At 29.0% G+C, this 21,813-nt stretch overlaps 2 protein-coding genes across 2 annotated transcripts in view; both read left to right on the top strand.

Moving 5' to 3' along the window:
* Window positions 1–21,813, top strand: part of LOC126734913 (protein madd-4) — a 531,919-nt gene that overhangs the window by 309,751 nt on the left and 200,355 nt on the right. The window lies entirely within an intron of this gene.
* On the top strand, window positions 8,893–20,226 carry LOC126734905 (uncharacterized). The gene is made up of 2 exons (XM_050438738.1): window positions 8,893–9,050; window positions 19,655–20,226. Exons 1-2 carry the CDS (start codon window positions 8,979–8,981, stop codon window positions 20,099–20,101), a joined length of 519 nt encoding a protein of 172 aa, XP_050294695.1. The 5' UTR covers window positions 8,893–8,978; the 3' UTR covers window positions 20,102–20,226.

Here is a 21,813-nt window from a genome sequence, read left to right as displayed (position 1 = left end):
GGTCAGAACTTGTGAAGTAACGTGGTAAAAAGCTGATTTTTTTCACAAGTAAATACTGATCAAATCATGTCATGGCGGAACCGTCTTTATAAACGTAGAATAGGGGATCTCACAAATAAGCCTAAATAATATCTTAAATGTGAAAACAACAAATAGAAATTAATTAATTAATTAAACAATATTATATAGCAACAGATAGAAAAACTTTTTTTATAAATTAATTTTTTTTTCTACTAAAAAGTCAAGAAACTGTCCATAAGTCAAAAACGGAAAAACGTACACGTTTGAAAATTTGTACATAAAGTCTTTGTTCTATTTCATTGGACACCTGTTTTAGGATTTTTGGAAAGAAGTTCAAAATTTTGCAAAAAAAATTTTTTTGGGTAAATTAATTGTTTTTTTTTAATTAAAAAATCATCAAACTGTCTATAACACAAAATCGGAAAAACGTACATGTTTGAAAATTTGTACATAAATTCTTTATTGAATTTCATTAGACACCTATTTTAGGATTTTTAGAAAGAAGTTCAAAATTTTGCAAAAAAATTTTTTTTGGAAATTAAATTTTTTTTTTCTACTAAAAAGTCAACAAACTGTCCATAAGTCAAAAACGGAAAAACGCACACGTTTGACAATTTGTACATAACTTCTTTGTTCAATTTCATTAGACACCTATTTTAGGATTTTTGAAAAAAGTTCAAAATTTTGCAAAAAAAATTTTTTTTGGAAATTAAATTTTTTTTTTCTACCAAAAAGTCAACAAACTGTTCATAAGTCAAAAACGAAAAAAACGTACACATTTGAAAATTTGTACATAAATTCTTTATTGAATTTCGTTGCGTACTAATTTTAGGATTTTTGAAAAAAAGTTCAAAATTTTGCAAAAAAAAATTTTTTTTTGTAAATTAATTTTTTTTTCTACTAAAAAGTCAACAAACTGTCAATAAGTCAAAAACGGAAAAACGTACACGTTTGAAAATTTGTACATAAATTCTTTATTAAATTTCGTTGCATACTTATTTTAGGATTTTTGAAAAAAAGTTCAAAATTTTACAAAAAAAAATTTTTTTTTGAAAATTAATTTTTTTTAACTAAGATATCAACAAACTGTCCATAACTCAAAATTCAAAAAACGTACACGTTTGAAAATTTGTACATAAATTCTTTGTTCAATTTCATTGGACACCTGTTTTAGGATTTTTGGAAAAAGGTTCAAAATTTTGCAAAAAAATTTTTTTTTGTAAATTAATTTTTTTTTTATTAAAAAATCAACAAACTGTCCATAAGTCAAAAACGAAATAACGTACACGTTTGAAAATTTGTACCTAAATTCTTTGTTCAATTTCATTGGACACCTATTTTAGGAGTTTTGGAAAAAAGTTCAAAATTTTGCAAAAAAAATTTTTTGTGTAAATTAATTTTTTTTTTATTAAAAAATCAACAAACTGTCCATAAGTCAAAAACGAAATAACGTACACGTTTGAAAATTTGTACATTAATTCTTTGTTCAATTTCATTGGACACCTATTTTAGGATTTTTGGAAAAAAGTTTAAAATTTTGCAAAAAGAATTTTTTTGTGTAAATTTTTTTTTTTTTAAATTAAAAAATCAATAAACTGTCCTTAACTCAAAAACGGAATAACGTACACGTTTGAAAATTTGTACCTAAATTCTTTATTCAATTTTATTGGATACCTATTTTAGGATTTTTAGAAAAAAGTTCAAAATTTTGCAAAAAAATTTTTTTTGTGTAAATTAATTTTTTTTTTAATTAAAAAATCAACAAACTGTCCATAAGTCAAAAATGGAATAACGTACACGTTTGAAAATTTGTACATAAATTCTTTATTGAATTTCGTTGCATACTTATTTCAGGATTTTTGGAAAAAAGTCCAAAATTTTGTAAAAAAAAAATTTTTTTGCAAATTAATTTTTTTTATCCACCAAAAAGTGAACAAACTGTCCATAAGTTAAAAACGGAAAAACGTACACGTTTGAAAATTTGTACATAAATTCTTTGTTCAATTTCATTGGACACCTATTTCAGGATTTTTGGAAAAAAGTTCAAAATTTTGTAAAATTTTTTTTTTTTTTGTAAATTATTTTTTTTTTTAACTAAAAAGTCAACAAACTGTCCATAACTCAAAAACGGAAAAACGTACACGTTTGAAAATTTGTACATAAATTCTTTGTTGAATTTCATTGGATACCTATTTTAGGATTTTTGGAAAAAAATCCAAAATTTTGTAAAAAAAACTTTTTTTTGTAAATTAATTTTTTTTTCCTACTAAAAAGTAAACAAACTGTCCATAAGTCAAAAACGGAAAAATGTACACGTTTGAAAATTTGTACATAAATTCTTTGATTCATTTCATTGGACACTTATTTTAGGATTTTTGGAAAAAAATCCAAAATTTTGCCAAAAAAATTTTTTTTTGTAAATTTATTTTTTTTTCTACTAAAAAGTGAACAAACTGTCCATAAGTCAAAAACGGAAAAACGTACACGTTTGAAAATTTGTACATAAATTCTTTGTTCAATTTCATTGGACACCTATTTCAGGATTTTTGGGAAAAAGTCCAAAATTTTGTAAAAAAAAAATTTTTTTGCAAATTAATTTTTTTTATCCACCAAAAAGTGAACAAACTGTCCATAAGTTAAAAACGGAAAAACGTACACGTTTGAAAATTTGTACATAAATTCTTTGTTCAATTTCATTGGACACCTATTTCAGGATTTTTGGAAAAAAGTTCAAAATTTTGTAAAATTTTTTTTTTTTTTGTAAATTATTTTTTTTTTTAACTAAAAAGTCAACAAACTGTCCATAACTCAAAAACGGAAAAACGTACACGTTTGAAAATTTGTACATAAATTCTTTGTTGAATTTCATTGGATACCTATTTTAGGATTTTTGGAAAAAAATCCAAAATTTTGTAAAAAAAACTTTTTTTTGTAAATTAATTTTTTTTTCCTACTAAAAAGTAAACAAACTGTCCATAAGTCAAAAACGGAAAAATGTACACGTTTGAAAATTTGTACATAAATTCTTTGATTCATTTCATTGGACACTTATTTTAGGATTTTTGGAAAAAAATCCAAAATTTTGCCAAAAAAATTTTTTTTTGTAAATTTATTTTTTTTTCTACTAAAAAGTGAACAAACTGTCCATAAGTCAAAAACGGAAAAACGTACACGTTTGAAAATTTGTACATAAATTCTTTGTTCAATTTCATTGGACACCTATTTCAGGATTTTTGGGAAAAAGTCCAAAATTTTGTAAAAAAAAAATTTTTTTGCAAATTAATTTTTTTTTTCTACCAAAAAGTCAACAAACTGTCCATAAGTCAAAAACGGAAAAAACGTACACATTTGAAAATTTTTACATAAATTCTTTGTTCAATTTCGTTGGACACCTTTTTTAGGATTTTTAAAAAAAAGTCCAAAATTTTGCAAAAAAAAATTTTTTTTGTAAATTAATTCTTTTTTTTTTAGTAAAATATCAACAAACTGTCCATAAGTCAAAAACGGAATAACGTACACATTTGAAAATTTGTACATAAATTCTTTGTTGAATTTCATTAGACACCTATTTTAGGATTTTTGGAAAAAAGTTCAAAATTTTGCAAAAAAAATTTTTTTTTGTAAATTAATCCTTTTTTTCTAGTAAAATATCAACAAACTGTCCATAAGTCAAAAACGGAATAACGTACACATTTGAAAATTTGTACATAAATTCTTTGTTGAATTTCATTAGACACCTATTTTAGGATTTTTGGAAAAAAGTTCAAAATTTTGCAAAAAAAATTTTTTTTTGTAAATTAATCCTTTTTTTCTAGTAAAATATCAACAAACTGTCCATAAGTCAAAAACGGAATAACGTACACATTTGAAAATTTGTACATAAATTCTTTGTTCATTTTCATTGAACACCTGTTTTAGGATTTTTAAAAAAAAGTTCAAAATTTTGCAAAAAAAATTTTTTTTTGTAAATTAATCCTTTTTTTCTAGTAAAATATCAACAAACTGTCCATAAGTCAAAAACGGAATAACGTACACATTTGAAAATTTGTACATAAATTCTTTGTTGAATTTCATTAGACACCTATTTTAGGATTTTTGGAAAAAAGTTCAAAATTTTGCAAAAAAAATTTTTTTTTGAAAATTAATTTTTTCTTCCTACTAAAAAGTCAACAAACTGTCCATAAGTCAAAAACGGAAAAACGTACACGTTTGAAAATTTAAACATGAATTCTTTGTTCAATTTCATTGGACACCTATTTTACGATTTTTGGAAAGAAGTTCAAAATTTTGCAAAAAACATTTTTTTGGGTAAATTAATTTTTTTTTTTAATTAAAAAATCATCAAACTGTCTATAACTCAAAATCGGAAAAAGGTACATGTTTGAAAATTTGTACATAAATTCTTTGTTCAATTTCATTGGACACCTGTTTTAGGATTTTTGAAAAAAAGTTCAAAATTTTGCAAAAAAAATTTTTTTTTGTAAATTAAATTTTTTTCTACCAAAAAGTCAACAAGCTGTCCATAAGTCAAAAACGGAAAAACGTACACGTTTGAAAATTTGTACATGAATTCTTTGTTAAATTTGATTGGACACCTATTTTAGGATTTTTGAAAGAAAGTTCAAAATTTTGTAAAAAAATTTTTTTCTTGTAGATAAATTTTTTTTCTACTAAAAAGTCAACAAACTGTCCATAAGTCAAAAACGGAAAAACGCACACGTTTGAAAATTTGTACATAAATTCTTTGTTCATTTTCATTAGACACCTATTTTAGGATTTTTGAAAAAAAATTCAAAATTTTGTAAAAAAAATTTTTTTTTGAAAATTAATTTTTTCTTCCTACTAAAAAGTCAACAAACTGTCCATAAGTCAAAAACGGAAAAACGTACACGTTTGAAAATTTGTACATAAATTTTTTGATTAATTTCATTGGACACCTATTTTAGGATTTTTGGAAAAAAATCCAAAATTTTGCCAAAAAAATTTTTTTTTGTAAATTTATTTTTTTTTCTACTAAAATGTCAACAAACTGTCCATAAGTCAAAAACGGAAAAACGTACACGTTTGAAAATTTGTACATAAATTCTTTGTTCAATTTCATTGGATACTTATTTCAACATTTTTGGGAAAAAGTTCAAAATTTTGTAAAAAAAAATTTTTTTTGTAAATTAATTATTTTTTTCTACCAAAAAGTCAACAAACTGTCCATAAGTCAATAACGGAAAAACGTACACGTTTGAAAATTTGTACATAAATTCTTTATTAAATTTCGTTGGACACCTGTTTCAGGATTTTTAAAAAAAAGTTCAAAATTTTGCAAAAAAATTTTTTTTTTTAATTAATTTTTTTTTTCTAGTAAAAAGTCAACAAACTGTCCATAAGTCAAAAACGAAAAAACGTACACGTTTGAAAATTTGTACATAAATTCTTTGTTTAATTTCGTTAGACACCTATTTTAGGATTTTTTGGGAAAAAGTCCAAAATTTTGCAAAAAAAATTTTTTTTTGTAAATTAATCCTTTTTTTCTAGTAAAATATCAACAAACTGTCCATAAGTCAAAAACGGAATAACGTACACATTTGAAAATTTGTACATAAATTCTTTGTTCATTTTCATTGGACACCTATTTTAGGATTTTTGAAAAAAAATTCAAAATTTTGTAAAAAAAATTTTTTTTTGAAAATTAATTTTTTCTTCCTACTAAAAAGTCAACAAACTGTCCATAAGTCAAAAACGGAAAAACGCACACCTTTGAAAATCTGTACATAAATTCTTTGTTCAATTTCATTGAACACCTATTTTAGGATTTTTGAAAAAAAGTTCAAAATTTTGCAAAAAAAATTTTTTTTTGTAATTTTTTTTTTTTCTACTAAAGAGTCAACAAACTGTCCATAAGTCAAAAACGGAAAAACGTACACGTTTAAAAATTTGTACATAAATTCTTTGTTCAATTTCATTGGACACCTGTTTTAGGATTTTTGGAAAAAAGTTCAAAATTTTGTAAAAAATTTTTTTTTTTTGTAAATTAATTTTTTTTTTAACTAAAAAGTCAACAAACTGTCCATAACTCAAAAACCGCAAAACGTACAAGTTTGAAAATTTGTACATAAATTCTTTGTTCAATTTCATTGGACACATATTTTAGGATTTTTGGAAAAAAGTTCAAAATTTTGTAAAAAATTTTTTTTCTTGTAGATTAATTTTTTTTTCTACTAAAAAGTCAACAAACTGTCCATAAGTCAAAAACGGAAAAAACGTACACATTTGAAAATATGTACATAAATTCTTTGTTCAATTTCGTTGGACACCTATTTTAGGATTTTTAAAAAAAAGTTCAAAATTTTGTAAAAAAAACTTTTTTTTGTAAATTAATTTTTTTTTTCTACTAAAAAGTCAACAAACTGTCCATAAATCAAAAACGAAAAAACGTACACATTTGAAAATTTGTACATAAATTCTTTATTGAATTTCATTAGATACCTATTTCAGGATTTTAAAAAAAAAATTCAAAATTTTGCAAAAAAAATTTTTTTTGTAAATTAATTTTTTTTTTCTACCAAAAAGTCAAGAAACTGTCCATAAGTCAAAAACGAAAAAACGTACAAATTTGAAAATTTGTACATAAATTCTTTATTGAATTTCTTTGCATACTTATTTTAGGATTTTTGAAAAAAAGTTCAAAATTTTGCAAAAAAAAATTTTTTTTTGAAAATTAATTTTTTTTAACTAAGATATCAACAAACTGTCCATAACTCAAAATTAAAAAAACGTACACGTTTGAAAATTTGTACATAAATTCTTTGTTCAATTTCATTGGACACCTATTTTAGGATTTTTGGAAAAAAGTTCAAAATTTTGCAAAAAAAAATTTTTTTTTGTTTTTCTACTAAAAAGTCAACAAACTGTCCATAAGTCAAAAACGGTAAAACGTACACGTTTGAAAATTTCTACATAAATTCTTTGTTCAATTTCATTGGACACCTATTTTAGGATTTTTGGAAAAAAATTCAAAATTTTGTAAAAAATTTTTTTTTTGTAAATTAATTTTTTTTTTCTACTAAAAAGTCAACAAACTGTCCATAAGTAAAAAACGGAAAAACGTACACGTTTGAAAATTTGTACATAAATTCTTTTTTCAATTTCATTTGACACCTATTTTAGGATTTTTGAAAAAAAGTTCAAAATTTTGCAAAAAAAATTTTTGTCGGAGCATTAGCCTACGAGTTATAGATCAGAGAAACCAAAACAATTTTTCTAATTTTTCTTTACTACGACGCCACCTACAAAAATTTAAATAAAAAATTCGTTATTACAGGAATTTTTATAAAATTTTACAGAAATATTAAGGAAGGATCCATAATTAATTTTGAGTAGAAAGCATGTAAATCGGAGCAGTATAATATGAATAATAGAACAGAGAACTCAAAACAATTTTTTACTTCTATTTTACTGAAACATCACCTACAAAAATTTAAATAAAAAATTCGGAATTACAAGAATTTTAATTAAATTTTACAGTAATATTAAGAAAGAATCCATGATTAATTTAGTGTAAAAATTATGTTAATAGGGCCTTTAGAATTTGAGTTATATGCCAGAGAACCCAAAATATTTTTTCTAGAGAGACCTAAAATGAATGTAAATTGTTAATAAAAATAATTCATACTTTTAAATTGATTTGCTTAATAGCAAAATTCTCAAAAGATGCCTCTCGACCCTAATTACACCATTAATTACAAAATCCAGAGAGCTGACGATTTCCTTATATAAAATTAAAACCGGAACGAAAACACACAGAGAGCGACCCGATCGGTCGTCGGTCGGTTTAATGGATTAACCCATTTCCGGCCAATGAGTTTACATAGGCCGTAATCTCTTTCGAAAACCCCCTCGTACTATAATAACTGCTACTGGCCCTTTTGGATCAACGGAAAACTTTAAATGACTTCTGCGTTAATTAATATTATTTGCAAGTGAAAATGTCGTTCTAAAAGTTTTTGATGGCTGTGAGGGTCGTATTGAACAAACCGACATCAATTAAATTTATAGAGTCTTATGGATTTAGTAAAGTATACCCGTATAGAAGGACAGTTGATACTTTTTTTTCTTTCTTCCAGGCTGTTGAAATCATTTTTTTTGTTACAAAGAAGAAATAAAAATCAGAGCGTGTATATCACCATTACCAGATTGTCATTTTTTATAATTTTCTGAATATTATTAATATAGGTTTAATTGATTTATTTTGCACTCTTTGTAAATTGTTTAGCAGATATTTCGGTGCTTTCCCCAACAAACTATAAATAAATAAAATATAACAAAAGAAAACTATAAACTGACGTTTATAGTTAACTGTCAAATTGGTCACATATACTTATTCGGGATTATCAAACAAATAACCACAGGATTTGCCAGATTCTGAAGTTATTTCCTGAAGTTTCATTTTTTGGACATTATTTTAGTATATGAACTTTTCATATCAGAGGGTTTATTGTGTTTGAGGTTTATTTCCTTGTCTGGTTACATGCTTTGTTAATTTTTCAAGGTAGAATCACACTGGTTACATGCCAAATCAATTTTTCGTGATTCGGAAATTTTCTTGAGAAACTATGAGTTCAGTCTTTAATCATTTAAACAAAAAATCTGGCAGCTTTATTTTTTTTCTGGGCAAATATCCAGACGAGAAATTAATTAAAATTTTTAAAAACAAAAAACTTAAAAATAAAATTTTACACTGTAAAACCACAACTTCTGTTAAAAAATCAACCACAATTACATCCGCGTCATATAAAATAAGAAAAAAAATCTCAGGACCTTTTTGCCACAATAAGAAATTATTTACGATAAAACATGAATAAATCTTCGAAAAAAAGGCAACGCCCTACCTTGACTCGCCGCTACGAAAGACGAAATTCCGGAATCCGGGGGCCGTCCTTCAAGGCTACCTTTACCATTATAAAATGGTACCTAAATTGGTTCAGCGTCAGTCAACTTGTAGCATCTTTGACAAAAATATCAACATGAACTCCTTCGTAAGTACCCTTTCTTTTAAATCGTACTCCTACCCAAGCAACACGCGATTATAGTTAAATAAACGTTTATTTTTGGTTTAAGTAATAAACAATATTTTATTGGAAAACAAATATACTAGCAATGTTTGCCTTTTTTGACAGACATATCTAGTATAGACCTACTATCTTTTTGCCTAATTGTCATTTGAAAAAAAATATGAAAAATTAAAATTTACTTTTTAAACTTGAGACACGGGTATAGGTATGTACTTATGCAGGGTGTTTTAATAAAACATTTTTTTAAAACAATTTAAAAATATAGGGCTAATAAAATGCTTTACTTTAGTAATCATTCCATAAATATAATCAATAAAAGAAACTGGGTTTAGTATTTTAGGCATAAGAATAAACAATTTTGAAAAAAATTCCTTTTTTTGCTTAAAAATGTTTAAGGCAAAAAAAATTAAACTGTAAATAAATCTGTTTTACCAATTTAACTTAAACACATAATTTTTTTTACAAGACTCATGAAAAAAACAAGAAATTTCAAAAAACTGAAAATGCCAGAACTCGTAAAATAACTTTTTTACAAAAATTCACAGATCTTGCACCATACGTAAGTATCTTAGGTATTGAAAATACCTGACGCAGCTTATAAATTTTAATTTTTTTCCATGAATGATTTAAAAACGTAAGAATATCAAAAATTTAATAACAGATATGAGTAAATTTAATTATTACCATTTTTAACCTTATTTTTTGGTGTTTACATAACTTTTGCAGCAATCGGAATGACATTTGGAACAATAATAAGGTCTTTTGATTATTATTATTATTATTATTATTCGATATCTCTAGACAAAATAGTTATTTTTTCAAACAGGTGATATAATCAAGTGTATAAATAACTGTCTGAAGCAGATAATATTAGTTTGCAAAGTTAATTTATTTTATTTTTACAAAAAAAGATTTTACAATCCTTACCAATTGGTGCAAATTTAATATCATTTGCCTTACTGGAAAAAATTGGCACAAGCAGATATTTAGCACTAATAGCTCCTCCCTCCTCCTCTCAATTAAATGTAGTTGACCAATGAAGTTGTGATTTTATGATGATATAAGTTAATTTTGTAAGTAGCCTAATTAAATATTTATTTTTATACCGCATGGTTTTGTTTTATGTAGTCGTCGCTTAAAATAATATTAATTAAATAATTTTATACTTAATCCAAATATCTTCAATACCCCGTTTCATAAACACCATTGGTCGCTGAATACCTTGACGTAGAATATCCAGATATTCATCGTATGATTCTATAAAAAATGTTTGAAGAAAATTTTCGAAACTTATAAAATGGAAATCCTCTAGAGCCTGATCCTTTTTCTGAAATAATATACATTTTGAATTGTCCCTATTAACTGGCAAAACTGGCAATAAAATTCTGGTTTTGTCCATAGGCCAAAATGGCGCCTCAAAACGACATTTTTTGGTATTCTTTTTATAATAGGTATGAGTATGAGTATGAGACTGTAAATCCCTAGAACTGGAAAGTAAGATTTCTTCTACAGAGGAAATAGTATCAATTAATGCTATCGTCTTTGTTAAATCTTCCCCATTGAAGAATTTGGTCTCACTAGAAGATGGTGCATTTTCCAACCATAACAACATATGAGTGTGTGGACTGCCTCGATGTTGAAATTCAATTTTAAGAAAATAATCTTTTAAATAATATTTTTGTAATGAACCATTCTTCTTTAATTTTAAAGCTGATATGATATTATTTACAAATTTATCAAAATATAAACAACAAATAACAGGATCATTGTTAACTAATTCCGCTCTTGCACTATTTGTCATTGTATCAAATATGGAATCATCGATTTCATCTTCATCTTTCAAATTTTCTCTAAATTTATAGACACATTTTAATAATGCTTTCCAGTGTATTTCTGAGGCACTGAGTGTTAGAAATACCGTCGGTTTTCCTAATTGACGCATCATATCAAATAAGTCTTTTTTTCTCGATTGCCAATACTGCATGGAGTAAGGAATATGTTTGAAAAAAGACTCGCTTCTTTCCATGCTTTCTTTAATAAATTCGCGATCCGTTATATTTTCCCGGGTAATATTTTTCACTCCATCGTCATTGTTCCGGAACATCACCTGAAATGCCTCAATAATTTTTAGGCGCATTATCTTCGCTGCCATATACAAAATATGATTGGGAGTAACGCCTCGTCTATCTCTTCGACGAAGTTCGCTAGTCGCCATCATAAATGGAGTAACCCTAATTTGAAATCGTCTTTCATGTCCATAATAAATTGCTCGGAATGATAATTCTTCCGCATCTGCATCAAAAGATAATGCAAAAGGTTTATTATTCTGACCCGGTGCTAGTACTACTAAGACCATATCCTCCCCCCAAAATAATGTTTGTTGTTGTATATTAAGTAGTTGTTCAGGAGTTAATAATCTCTCTTGTCCTGTAGATATCATATCTACTTGATTTTCACACGCTTTAATTTCAGACTGATGTTGTGTAAAAAGTAACTCATTTTCGTCTGCAAAATAAAAGGATTCCTGTAAACCTAAGAAGTTCTTATCAATCGTTATATTATATTTTTTATATAATGGCGTATTTGTTAAATATAATAGCCATCTCCGTAGAACGCTTTTTGAAACACATCCCGACAGATAGGCTCCCTTTTGAAGAATGTGACGTTTTATTATTACTGTAACTGCATAATCATCATTAACATTCCGCGGCAGTGATGTTACCATATTATTCACATTGACAGGAACATTTATTATCTGACCAATTAATTTCTGACTACCAGAAAAATATTGCACCCTACGTATTTGCATAAAAGGTAAACGAGGTGAAATCAACCGTTCAGCAATAGGATTTAATGACGGAAGATCCGGCGGTACGGGCGGATAAATAAATCCGTTTACAGTAGCCAATTGTGGAATTTTGTTTTTTTGACATAGGCTTGCATAACAATTTCGACAGCATTTATAAAAATTACATTCACTTTCTATTTTTTAAAATTTTTTGAATATCCAGCTTCATAAAGAAGAGGAAGAGCTTTTGCCTGAATTACGCGAATATCCTTAGTCCACCATTTTCTATTACATATACGACAATACTCATTTAGTTTATTACTAAAAAAATGTTTTTTCATATAATTTTCAAGATATAATGTTCTTTTTTTGAAACGCTATTACATTGGTTGCTGTTAACTAAACTTACGCTATCCCACAGACTATTTTTCTGGAGAGTAGCACCATTGTCAGTCGTCTGGAGGGCAGCACCATTGTCAGTCGTGTGCAGTTAAGTCTTCTTTCTATAACGTCGACATTTTAAGGCATTCTTGGATTCAGATTTTTCAACAACTGGATCATTAATTACAGTATCATTATTATTTATCAATAAATTAGTTGGATTGATTTTACCGCGCTGTCTATATTTACGACATTTATTTGCATTTCAGATCCGCCGTTTTATTTCTGCAATTTTTAATTTTTCATTCTTCTTTTGTAACAAATTAGCGGCATTTTCCTGTAGCTTACGTTGCCTATATTCATGAAATTTTTTTGCATTCGATAAGCAGCTTTTGTTCGGCATTTTTTACCTTTTTTTTGTCGCCGTTATATTTTCCACGTAGTTTGATGTTATATTAGAAGAAGTTTCTTGGGATTTATTCCTATTTTCTTGTAATTTTGGTATTTCTTCCGAGCATCTTTCACAATCATTAAGGTTTGGTTTTTTTTTAATCACATTTTTATTTTCTGAAATGACTAATTTTCTTTTTTTATCCAGCTTATTTTGCGGAAGGTCTACAAATGTCAATTCTTTTTCCTTCATCTTCTTTTCCTCCATGCTTGACATTAGAATAAGTCGTCATAAAACATTATTATTAGGAACAACGAAGAAACACAAACTTTTACAAAAATATACATTCGTGTATGCACAAACCAACGATATCTTGCCTTACGTCTTATGATAACTTTTATAATCTGCACGAACTCACGAACTAATCCGCTTATTCTTATTATTTATTAAAATAATAAATATGAAGCGATAACAGAGTCTCGGCTCCCGGCAGGCGGTTTCGGATTACAGTGTCGCAAAAAGCGGTGTCGCGATCGACACCAAATGATAATTTTGCATAAAAGCGATCCCAGTAGAAGTCCTATCCTGAAAATTTAAGCTCAATTGAACGCTTTAAATTTGAGATCTCGTGAGCAACTCGAACTTTACCCATTTTTGACTTTGAGACAGTACCGCTCCGTTTGGTGGTACCGAAAAAAAAAATATTTACGGAACCATCATTTTCAATGTATTCAGAGGCCTTGTGCCAAATTTCATCGTTTCGCTAGCCATACAGCCAAAGATATGAATTTTTATTTCCCAAAAAACATGATTATTCGGACCCGAGTTCGCGTGCTTAATATAGGAACGCTAATATAGATAAAAGATGCCTCAACAATATTTTTGAATTTGTCTATTATTGTCAGGTTTATGATGTAAATCTCCCGGAATGTATTTCGTAATTTCATATTTATTGAAGACAGAGATCATGCAACAAATAACTAGCCTAAATAAACCAAGGAAAAAAATCTTAATTGAAACAGTATGAGTTGTTAATTTACCCACCATAAAAAACCCAATTTTTTTCGTGTAATCTTATATTGCGTTATAAACCTTATTTTTGGGTGCAATAAAATTAATAAATAACAGCTGCTTTCATCGCTAATATGTATGTATGTATATTAATAAATAATTAATATATTAACAGTGTTATTAGATTGGGTATTGTGGACGAAAAAGGGTGATTTTTCAAAAGATTCCTTACTGGCCAAATGTTTGGGGTGGGTGGAGGGGTAAGGGTTTTGTTAATGAAAAACAATATTTTAGCAGAAAATATATATTCAATATTTAATTTGATAACACTGTTTATTTAAATGTTTATATATAATTTTATGTATAAATATTTAGTACAAAAACAGCGTTATTAGATTGGATAATATGGATGAAAAACAGTGATTATTCAGAATTATTAATATAAAAAAAGTATCATTTTCAATAAAAACTTAAATACAGTTAAGGACAAAAAAGTTATGACCTTATGAAAGAGAAAAAGATGTCGCAGACAGCGCCCCCTACATTGTACACTCAATTTGTTAAAAAATTGAATTTCTCGACCTAAAAAAGCCCTAACTACAAATTTTTGTGATAAAAGTTAACTTTTGTTAAAGTTATTGGGGAAAAACAAAAAAAAAGTTTTAAGTTTAACACCCTATATCTCAGTTAATATCAACTTTTGGATATAGGTAAATATAGTTAAATCGTTATATTTTTACATCAGGAGTCTGTGGTTTTTCCATGTACCATTAATTAGCGGACACCCTGTATAAAACTCGTATCATTTTTTTTAAAATGTCGTAATTTTCTTCCTTTTGTAAACAGGATTGGATATGATATACGTATATTCTATAGTTTAATAAATAGACCTTGGCCATATACGGTTGATAAATATACCAATAGCTTTAATTTACAAACTGAATTTTTAAACCAAAATAATGAAAAGTTGTCTGGAATTTAAAAAAAAAACTATTTTTTTTCAAACTTAATGTTTAATTTAAAAAAACTGAATTTCCACTTATACGCGATAAAAAATAGCACAACTACTGCAATTTTCATAGCGATACGCCGTACTTTCGAGAAATAAAAAATTGAGTTTTTTTACATTTTACTCCAAAACCTTAAGGTTACGTGCAAATTTTTTCTTAGGCAATTATTTTCTAAAGGAAAAAAACATTTTTTATTAACCTTACCGTGCCCCCCCCCCCACCCACCCCAGACACCTTACCAGTTAGAAATTATTTTCAAAAGTCATTGTTTTTCAAAATAATACGCATGAACAACAGCTAGTTTCGTCGTTAATATCTAATCTAATAACACAGTTTGTTTATTTAAATTATCTATATGTACATAAACAAATATTTAATACCAAAATAGTGCTATTAGATTGAACATTATAGACGAAAAAGGGTGATTTTTCAAAAGAATTCCTTACTGGCCAAATGTTTGGGGTGGGTGGGTGGGTAAGGGTTTTGTTAATGAAAAACAATATTTTAGCAGAAAATATATATTCAATATTTAATTTGATAACACTGTTTATTTAAATGTTTATATATAATTTTATGTATAAATATTTAGTATAAAAACAGCGTTATTAGATTGAATAATATGGATGAAAAACAGTGATTGTTCAGAAGAATTTATCAAATATTTGAGGTATAGTAATCGAGCTTAAAAACTAAATGTTCAAATTCAAATAGTTTATTGTCCAACAGGAAAATTCCCAATTACAAGAAATAATTAAAATAAAACAGTACAAGTTATAAGCACCTTAAATAAGTAGTACAAAAAAAATAATATAAGATACAATATAGAGTGATAACAAAATTTAAAATTTAAAACAATAGCATAATCGTAAGACACACTAACCAAATGATAACAATCACAGAAAAATAATCAGGTATCAATTCATATTCAAATTAAGAGAGGAACACATCCTTTTTTTAAAAACATATTCAGTGCTGCTAAAGATATCGACATCTATAGCATTCATCTGATTATAACATGTACAAGCACGGCACAGTGGAGCTTTGCTGGACAGATTTGTTAAGTTAAGAGAGGGATAAAATATATGGTGCCTCTTTGTATTGGCAGGAGGAACAAATAGAGGTAGCCTCTCTAAGAGCTCAGAACAATCAATTTTATTATTGCAAAGTTTATTTAAAAATATCTGACTAGAGAGAATAGTATTTTGCTTTAGTGACAAATAGTTGAATCTATTCAGCAGGTACTCCTGTTCCACACCTCTTACTGGATATACTCCATCCAACTTAACAGAAAGTAACTTTAAGAATCTGCGCTGTACATACTCCAGTCTGTTAACATGAACATCATATATGGGGAACCACAACATAGAGCCATACAATAATTTAGACTTTACTAATGAATTGTACAATACAGTCAAGCTGGATATATTCTTAAATCGAGACGTGGACCTTACTATAAACCCGAGGGATTTTAAGGCTGAACCAGTGACCTGTGCTACATGCTGGTTGAATGTGAGCCTCTTATCTACTTCAATGCCCAAATCCTTCACTGAAGAACAGTCTAGCAACTGAGAACCACTCAATATATATGGGTATAAAATCTCTGCATGAAGAATGGAAATTGTAATTTTTTTACATTTGTCACAGTTTAGGGGTAGTTTATTTCTTTCACACCATTCAAAGACCCTATTCATGTCCTCTTGCAGCTTCAGGCAGTCCAGCATAGTACGAATGATACGAAAGAACTTCAGATCATCAGCGAATAAAAGACAGAAACTCTCCATACAATCAACTAAATCATTAATAAATAGATCGAACAGCATTGGGGCGAGGTTACTGCCTTGACTCAAAACCATTAAATTCAACATACTGAAGCCTGCCAGTCAGATATGAGATGAAGAACTCCACCAGACAAGGATGAAATCCAGCCAAAGCCAGCTTCCGTGCCAGCAAACCATGATCCAGCCGATCAAAAGCCTTCGAGAAGTCTGTGTACAGCACATCCAACTGGCTTTTCTGATTTATAGCTAGATATGCTGTTTCTAATAAACAAGCCATATTAGTAACAGTAAATCTTTTCTGAAAGAAACCATGCTGCTTTTTTGTAATTATGTGCTTAATTTGAGGAGACAATTTATCGTGCACACATATCTCAAAAGCCTTCGAAAAATTAGAGAGAATTGACACCGGTCTGTAGTTCTCTATTTTGCCACGGTCGCCACTCTTAAACACTGGACATATTTTAACACTGGAAATGTATTGGTCTTGAGTGATAAGTTGAGAGTGGTACAGCCAGGGCCGATGCACAGTCACACAAAAGAAATGAAGGTATTTGGTCAGGACCCGCAGTTTCTTTGTTTTTCAACTTCTATAAAGCTTTTCTTACATCTGCCTCAACAAAAGATTGGACCAAAATGTTGTCTGAACTATATGTATCAGATTCTTTGGGCTGAGCAATAGAGGACTCAACATAAACACTCATGAAAAAATCAGAAAAAGCATTTACAATACTTTTAGGACCCACAACAGTGGTATCTTTATTAGCTCATAGAACCTGGAATGCGAGAGTTGTTTCGTTTAAAGTGAATGAACCTCCAGAATTGCTTTGGATCACTCCGAATAGCTGACTCAGTCCTGGATATATACTCGTGATAAGCAAGATCCATTTTTGTTTTTACTACCCTCCGAGCAGCTCTAAAATCTTCATAAGCAGCAGAGCACCGTGTATAAAGCCATCTCCTATGTAGCCTAGACTTTAATTTTAATAATTTCCTAATTTCATGAGTGTACCACACATGATATGAGTATTTACTATTAGAGGGTCGAAAACGAGGAACAGCTAGACAAAAAATTTCATGGATTTTGTCATAAAAGGTTTTAACTGCCTCATTAACATCTGACTGGGTGCGTATAAAAGTCCAATCCACATCAGAGATAAGCTGGTAAAGATAGGGAAAGTTAGCCCTCCGAAAATTATACTTAGGACTCTCATTGTTGGAGGGGAAATCTGTAACACTCTCGAATTTGACAAGATTCAACGAGATATTAATAGCAGGGTGATATGCATCCTCAGTGACAAGGGGTTGGTCGTCCCTATCCACAGAACACTGGTAGTTGGAGAGAACTAGATCAAGCAAATTATTGTTGCAGTTAAGGGCATTGTTAAATTGAGAGAGATTTAAAAACGCCATAAAATCCATTAGACTAGCAAGTTTAGTGGTACAATCATAAACATTATCCTGTATAAACCTCATATTAAAATCCCCCAACAACAAAATATTTTGGTTCTGAATTGCCCTAAAAGAGGAAAGATAATCAAAGAGAGACAAGTAATTTTCTAAAGGCGAGTTTGGTGGTATATATATAACAAAAATATAAACACTTGTCTTGTGCGTAACCCGTATCATTTTTTTTAAATGCCGTAATTTTCTTCCTTTTGTAAACAGGATTGGACATGATATACGTATATTCTATAGTTTAATAAATAGACCTTGGCCATATACGGTTGATAAACATACCAATAGCTTTAATTTACAAACTGAATTTTTAAACCAAAATAATGAAAAGTTTTATTTTTTATTTATATAGTTTTATTTATTTAATTTAAAAAAACTGAATTTCCACTTATACGCGATAAAAAATAGCACAACTACTGCCATTTTCATAGCGATACGCCGTACTTTCGAGAAATAAAAAATAGAGTTTTTTTACATTTTACTCCAAAACCTTAAGGTTACGTGCAAATTTTTTCTTAGGCAATTATTTTCTAAAGGAAAAAAAACATATTATTAACCTTACCGTGCCCCCCCCCCCACCCACCCCACACACCTTACCAGTTAGAAATTGTTTTCAAAAATCATTGTTTTTCAAAATAATACACATGAATAACACCTGGCTTCGTCGTTAATATCTAATCTAATAACACAGTTTGTTTATTTAAATTATCTATATATACATTAACAAATATTTAATACCAAAACAGTGCTATTAGATTGAACATTATAGACGAAAAACGGTGATTTTTTCAAAAGAATTCCTTACTTTGTTAATGAAAAACAATGTTTTTGCAAAAAATATATATTCAGTATTCAATTTATTACCACTGTCTATTTAAATTTGATATAATTTTTTTATATAAATATTTAATATAAAAACAGCGTTATTAGATTGGATAATATGGATGAAAATCAGTGATTGTTCAGAAGAATTTCATCAAATATTTAGGGTGTAGTAATCGAGTGTAAAAACTGGATATGTAAATCCCGTGTCACTTGTTTCGAATGCCGAAATTTTGTGTCTCTCGTAAACAGATACTACGATATACATACAGGGTGTTTTAGAACTATGAGATCAAACTTCTAGGGGCTATTCAATGGAATAGTAGAAAACATTTAAGTATAGGGTACCCATGTCTGGAAATATATCACTACAGCACTACGACTTCCGAAATAGGATCTAATGCACTTAACTGCTGCCTTTTGTACAACATATCATCCATCATAATAATTGTTCAAAATAGTTTTCTCTAATCTGAATACACCGATTTAAACGTCGCACATGATTTCGAGTAAAAATTTGAAACCTATTTTGAATGATTCCAAATGTTGCTATTATTCATTGACATTTTGAACAATTATTTTGATAGTATCATGTACAAAAAGCATTAAATCCTATTTGGGCAATTCATCGACTTTTTTAATTTAAACGCGCCTTAGAGCCGCAGTACTTGGGTCCGTATACTCAAATATTTTCTACGGTTGCCTTAAATAATCTCTAGAAGTTTGATTCCATAGTTCTGAAACACCCTGTATCTTTAACGTTGAATGAATATAATTTAACGATATATATGACGTTAATAAATACACCAAAACCAAAAATTTACCAAAAAAAATCGTTCAATAAACATTTATTTAACGATAATAATATATGGTGTGTTGCATAAGTATTAACAATAAAAAAATTAAAATGAAACGGAATTTCTTGTATATAGGGTCTCGTAGCTCTCTTCGCCTGTTTGGCCGTAGCAAATGCAGGCTTAGCAGTCATTCCGGGCTCAGCCAAAATCATCCAAGCACCCAGCTCCAGAACCACCGTAGCCGGTCCAGATGGCAGCTTGATCCATTCCGAGCAACCCGGAGCCTCCATCATCACCGAGGACTCCCCAGCTATCGTAGCTAGATCTGAACCCCTTATCGCTGCCCCAGTATCTTACTCGGCTCCCCTCGTCTACTCAGCTCCTTTGGCTTATTCAGCTCCAGTGGTGCACGGCTACTCAGCCCCCCTGGCTTACTCCGCCGGTATTGTAGCTGAGAAACAATTGGACACTCTCGTAGCGGGACCCTCTGGCACAATCGCCACTAGTAAGACGGTTCATAGTCCAGCTTTGGTAGCTGCCGCCCCGCAAGTCTACGCCGCTGGTCTTCATACGTATTACTGAGATGCCATATTATATAGGTTGACGGGTTTCAATAGGATCTAATTTATTTTTAGGGTGTAGTAATAAAAAAAGGAAAAAATGTGAAAATAATTGTGCAATAAAAGAACTTGAATTTTGATAATTTACTTGAACGTGGTTTTATTGGAGGCAAGTTATATGGAACCCTTTACTACAGGGTATAAAAGGATATAATTTTTATCTATATTTCGTAATGTGACTTTTTGCTTATTTTACACATATTATGTGGTTTTTGAATGAAATGAAATTTAATAGTGGATAACTATTTTAAGAAAAAAATTAAAACTCCCTATAACAAGAAATATTTTTTAGACAAATTTCCTTAAAATGTCTAGGTTTAAGGAACTTATATTCAATAATTTAAATAACACAGAAAATATCTTGTTTATGCCTTAAAATACGAACAACTTTAATCATTAACACTAGAATACTTTCATACGTAAACATTACGTATCTGTTTCTTAACTCCACTGCAGTAATACAAACCTGTTAGTAGTTAGTGAATCTTACAAGTGTAAATGTTCGTGTCGGTTCATTTTAAAAATCACTACACGTCAATTTTACGTGTCGATAGTATCATGAGATAAATTTTAGTACTTAAGTCTGATGTAGAGACAGGATTCTTCGACAATTTTATAACGCGAAAATGATCGCAAAAGGACTAATTGACGATCAACTTAAACAACTCATACGAAAGTAGTGATAGTGAAATGGACGATAGTTTATGTGACCCAGACTACATGCCTGAAAAAGGCGACCCAGAAGAAGCCTCGTTTCATGAAACATGTTTCAAGAAAAGCTTGCGAGCTGAAAACATTCAGTAAACTTCCAATACAAAAAAAGGAGACAAGAACACCACATGTTTCTGAAGATCCAGTTGCATCTACATTACAGTCTCAGGAAGTAGTAAGTTACATAAAGTTACAAAATCGAATATTTTCTCTATCATTATATTTAGCGGCGCAAAAAACACCTTAGGGAACGCGCAGAATGTCCAGTAAAAAGTCGAGACAATTATCTTATGAAATTGTTGGGCCAAAAGCAACTACATTTCATTCTCAGGAAGTTGTATGAAGTTATGCAAATCTGCACAAAACACTTTAGTTACCTTGCACTTTCTTACCATGTCAAAGAAACGCCTCAATTCAGGAACATATTTTGATCCTCAAGCTTGAAAGTTGGAACGGAAAAATTAGTACAAGTGATGTTCCAAAGCCAATGTCGTAGCAGGGAAAAAATATTATTCACATAAGATCCGGCCTAATGTGCTTGCCCGCTGTTCCTGAAGTAACGCAAATTTTAGATCCATTACCGATATGCTGAATAAAGTGGTACTCTACACGAATCATGAAATTGCTAGCGCAAATAAAAATTACAAAGTGACAAACTAAACTTTTTCTGATACTAATTTGAAGCTCTGTTGGGAATTTACTTAGTTACTGCGGTTATGAAGGATAACCATTTATGATCAAAAATGATGTTCGATACTTCCTTTTTTGGAAAACCCTACAGAGCCACCATGAGAAAATCAATATTTTACTTTTTAACTGCTTGCCAAACTAACTAGGGAGGAAAGAAGAAATGTCTAAAGTTTTAGACCCAAATATGGCCCGTCAATTATGACATAGGTCAGTTCTTATGTCATAATTGACGGGCGACTTGTGGACTTTAGAAGCCATATTTGGGTAAATATG

Source organism: Anthonomus grandis, chromosome 4 (genome assembly GCF_022605725.1).
Source record: "Anthonomus grandis grandis chromosome 4, icAntGran1.3, whole genome shotgun sequence".
In the NCBI taxonomy this organism is placed as follows: Eukaryota; Metazoa; Arthropoda; class Insecta; order Coleoptera; family Curculionidae; genus Anthonomus; species Anthonomus grandis.
Note: the sequence above shows the minus strand (reverse complement) of the source record. Positions and strands in the feature narration are given on the sequence as shown.

Coding starts and splice junctions, on each gene's coding strand:
- LOC126734905 (XM_050438738.1), top strand. CDS start 8,979: ATGGTACCTAAATTGGTTCAGCGTCAGTCAACTTGTAGCATCTTTGAC. Junction 9,051..19,654: donor ATATCAACATGAACTCCTTC/GTAAGTACCCTT, acceptor TCTTGTATATAG/GGTCTCGTAGCTCTCTTCGC.